The sequence below is a fragment of the Buteo buteo genome, chromosome 20 (genome assembly GCF_964188355.1).
Source record: "Buteo buteo chromosome 20, bButBut1.hap1.1, whole genome shotgun sequence".
NCBI classification, from domain to species: Eukaryota; Metazoa; Chordata; class Aves; order Accipitriformes; family Accipitridae; genus Buteo; species Buteo buteo.
In genome coordinates, this window is record NC_134190.1 from 3,913,483 (window position 1) to 3,917,200 (window position 3,718).

Consider the following 3,718-nt stretch of genomic DNA (forward strand, 5'->3'; position numbering starts at 1 on the left):
GTAGTACACAAAACGTTTACTCTTCAAGTTTTGATTAAGCCCCAGTCTCCTCAGCATCCCCAGCCTAGCTTACGAGTGGAACCATTCCCTTTATTTACTCGGTGTAATTTAAACAACGCAATCAACATAAAATTATATTCGATTAATCAGAGTACATTGTGCTTTGGAGCAATCTGAGAAGATAATCAGCAAGAGTTGGAAATAGATACAGAATATTTCTATATTACTACTGCTCACACTGCCCAAAAGTTATTATTTTGTTCCCGTGTTATTAGGCAGTCGACATCTTGCTTGTGGGTATGTGTGAAAGAGACAGAACAGATTACAGTAAAATTAAACCTACACAATGTTCTCCTTCCTCTATCCTAGACTTGTATTAATATCACACTCCTAAGATAAATGTATCAGAATTCTGTCGGGGGTGGTCACGCTTTTAAGTGGGCTTTGTAGAAAAGTTAAATGAATCATTTCCATTTAAGAAATGGCAGGCCCCATATTTCCTAAGGATCTGACAGTTCTCTGCGGCTTTTCTGCTTTGTTAATAGAGATCTCTCATTGTTTGACCTTAAAATAAAACGAGAAACTGCAACAGGGTTCTCCTCCTTATTCCTTAAGTCAAAGTACTATTTATAAAATAGTTTACATCTTTGTTCAGTTTCAAATTATAGACAAACCTCCCTAATACAAAATACTAAAAGTGCAATAGTATAAATTAAGAGTTTGCAACCACATTATACAAACATTACCTTTTTATTGTACAGCTTTGATAACATGGAGTATTTACTCACAACTGTTTATAATGTTGTGAATAATTTATGGTGCTAAGGTTTGTCTGTAACTTGTTTTCCAATCATTGAGCTAAAGTCCACACTACATTTTTTTTTTCATTTAATAGAACAACTGTCCACATAGCAGCTACAAATATTTAAATAAAAAAAGGTTTGTTACTGACAGGTACTTGCACATGAAAAGCATGCTATCTTTCCCAATAAAACTTCACAATTTTGCCTGCATTGAAATAAACCACTTATTTATAGGAAAACAAAACTTGCTTTAAAAAAAAAAAAAAAAAGAAAAGAAAAATCACATAGCCAGATGTATTTTGCAGTACAAAAGCTTCATTTAAGTTTGGGGCTAGTATATTGTCTGTTACCCGCATAATCTTAACATTATAAATACTACAGACAAGGATACTGTAATAATACACAGCATTGGGGTACTAAATCACTTATTTAAGATTAAGATTCCTAAAAACATAGTCCAAGTTGCTAACTAATTTGAACAAAACCAGCAAATAAGTGTGACAGAATGCCGTAATGAAGCCCCCCTTTCTCAGGCGATGGTAAGTTTTGTAAGAAGCGAAGTGGACGCAGACTAGCCTCGTTCTGTTTCTAATGAAGTTATCCCGTGATTTGTTTGTTTGTTTGCTTTCTGTTAAATTAAAAGGTTTCAAAGTTCTCAGTAACAGTCAAACTCACTGTTGAAAGAAGTACCATGCAGATCTTGCAAGACAACTTTTCAGCAGCCACAAAGTTATGTATTTCTGCTATGGGTAAAACTTTAAAGGGAACCTATGCGTTTAGGTCAGGAAACTACCGCTTAGCTTCAAAAGCTGTACATGGAACAGGACAAGTGTTGTGTCGAGTAGCGGTCCAACAGTTATTCGGAACGAACGCTTTTAATTTATGCCAATCTCTTTATTATCCTCAATAAATCTGGTGAATGGACGACTGGCTCCCGTTTCAGAACTTGCTTTGTCCAGACCGACAATGGGAGGGCTGCTGCCCGTGCGAGCTTTGTCCATGCCACCGGTAAGGTTACTTAGAGGCGGGATGGCACCTCCGCCTAGACTTACGGGGAGCTGGGGAATGCCGCCGTTCTGTATGACAGAAATCTCATTGTTCTTCATCGCAAGTCCGTTAGTGATAGCTGCAGCGTATTGGTTCCAAAAATTGGGGTCAACGTTCATGGCCCGAGCTGCCAAATCCTTCTGGAACATCTCGGAGAACTTGAGCGCGTCGCCACCCAGCAGAGCCATGGGGTTTTCCACGGAGAGGCGGCGGCCGCGGCGCGCGGGGGCGTTATTCCACATGTGGGTTCCCATGTGAACCTGCGGAGCAAACCGGGACAAGAAGCACCCCCAAGTTAGCACGGCCTGGTCAGGTGGCTGGCCTGAAATGCTGTTACTTACAGTACCGCTCGCTTTTTTTTAAAAAAAATGCCTTTTAATTCGCATTGAAAACCAGTTAAGACAGAGTTCTAAGGCCCGGTCAACCTATACAAAGAAAACCCAGCTCCGTAGTAATTTTTCCACGTGCATTTGTTTCTTCTCAGTGAAAACAAACGCAGCGCCGCGACAATAAAGAGTACGTATCCTCTTAGGTTAGACAATTTCACATGCAAGCTGAAAGTCCTCACACGCCGTAGAGAACGAAGGGCATTACTTGGACTAGGAGATGGGTGGATTTTTCTGCCCTTCCCCTTTTTACGTCTTGTCTATTTTCAGAATACTTTCTCTCACGTCAGAGGCATCGGTTATTTTGCTCAATTTAACATTTTTAAAAAGGACATTTTAAAATGTATTCCCCAGGCTGTGTCCTGATGGTTAACCAGACTGCGGGAATAAGAGGCGTCAGTCCTGTAGTAACTCATTGTAAATCAGTGGGAAACAGCTTTCTAGTCTGCAATGGCTGCAAAGCAGAATAGAAATAGGAATTTGAGAGGCACCCAAGGAGCTGAGCAAGCTCTGCGTTTCTGGTTTATAGCGAGGTTATTTTGCGCTGATGGTCCACCAGAACTGCCAGAACACGTCCGTCAGCGGACTGCGTGTGCCATCACGTCTGCCAGGAGAACGACAACGAGCGTGCACGTGCACCCGGACCCGCTTTTAGAGTTCGCGTCATTGCGCAGCCGCTTTCCAGTCCCTATCTTCAACGCACACTAACCACCGCCGTACAGCAAGGATTTCCTCGAAGCTCCCTTCTCTCCTGCCTTTGGGACAACCACTTAGCCCCAAAACCTGCTCAGTTCACGTACAGTGCCTTAACCCCCCCCCAAGCCTTTACAGTTTGATTTGGCCTCTTACCTTAAGATTCCCCTTTGTGGTAAAAGCTCTACCACAGATTGTGCAACCAAACGGTTTTTCACCGGTATGGGTGCGCTCGTGTATCTGCAGTGCACTCGCTGAGGAGAAGGTCTTCCCGCACGACTGACAGTTGTGCTGCTTGGGAGTCCGGCGAGGGGGGGGTGCCAGCATAGGGGTGATCCCCGGACTCATCACTGTCTGTGGTGCAGCAGGAACCTGGATTCCAGCTGGAAGCGAGGGAACCTCACCCAAAGAGATCGGCTTGCTGTGACCATTCACTTCCATTTTGATCATGGTAGGTGCTGTACTGGTGACCAGGCTAGGAGTACTTTGGCTGGGACCTAGAGTAAAGTTGGGTTCAAATAACTGAGAAGGCAGCTCTTTTAATTTGTGCGTCAGTAAGTGCTGTTTTAAATTACCCATAGTGGAACACCCACGACTGCAGACTGTACAAACAAATGGACGTTCTTTAGTATGGCTGCGGTAGTGAATTTCCAATGCACTCTTACAAGCAAAAGGCTTGCCACAGATATTACAAACAGTACTTTTAAACTTACCACGTTCTCTGTTCAGGAACAGCAGGCTAAAAGGAGCCTCCTCTTTGATGACCGGTCTTCCCGGGTTGGTGGATGT

The 3,718-nt window shown here is 43.1% G+C and overlaps 1 protein-coding gene across 1 annotated transcript in view; it reads right to left on the bottom strand.

The window, feature by feature from the left end:
• Window positions 1–1,678: 1,678 nt before the first annotated feature.
• SALL3 (spalt like transcription factor 3) overlaps window positions 1,679–3,718 on the bottom strand; it is a 19,882-nt gene continuing 17,842 nt past the window's right edge. The window contains exons 2-4 of the mRNA XM_075052158.1: window positions 3,643–3,718; window positions 3,086–3,426; window positions 1,679–2,110 (exon numbers count right to left, since the gene is read on the bottom strand). The exon at window positions 3,643–3,718 is cut by the window's right edge and continues 2,861 nt beyond it. Coding sequence (XP_074908259.1) covers window positions 1,679–2,110; window positions 3,086–3,426; window positions 3,643–3,718 — 849 coding nt within the window. The remainder of the gene's footprint in view (window positions 2,111–3,085; window positions 3,427–3,642) is intronic.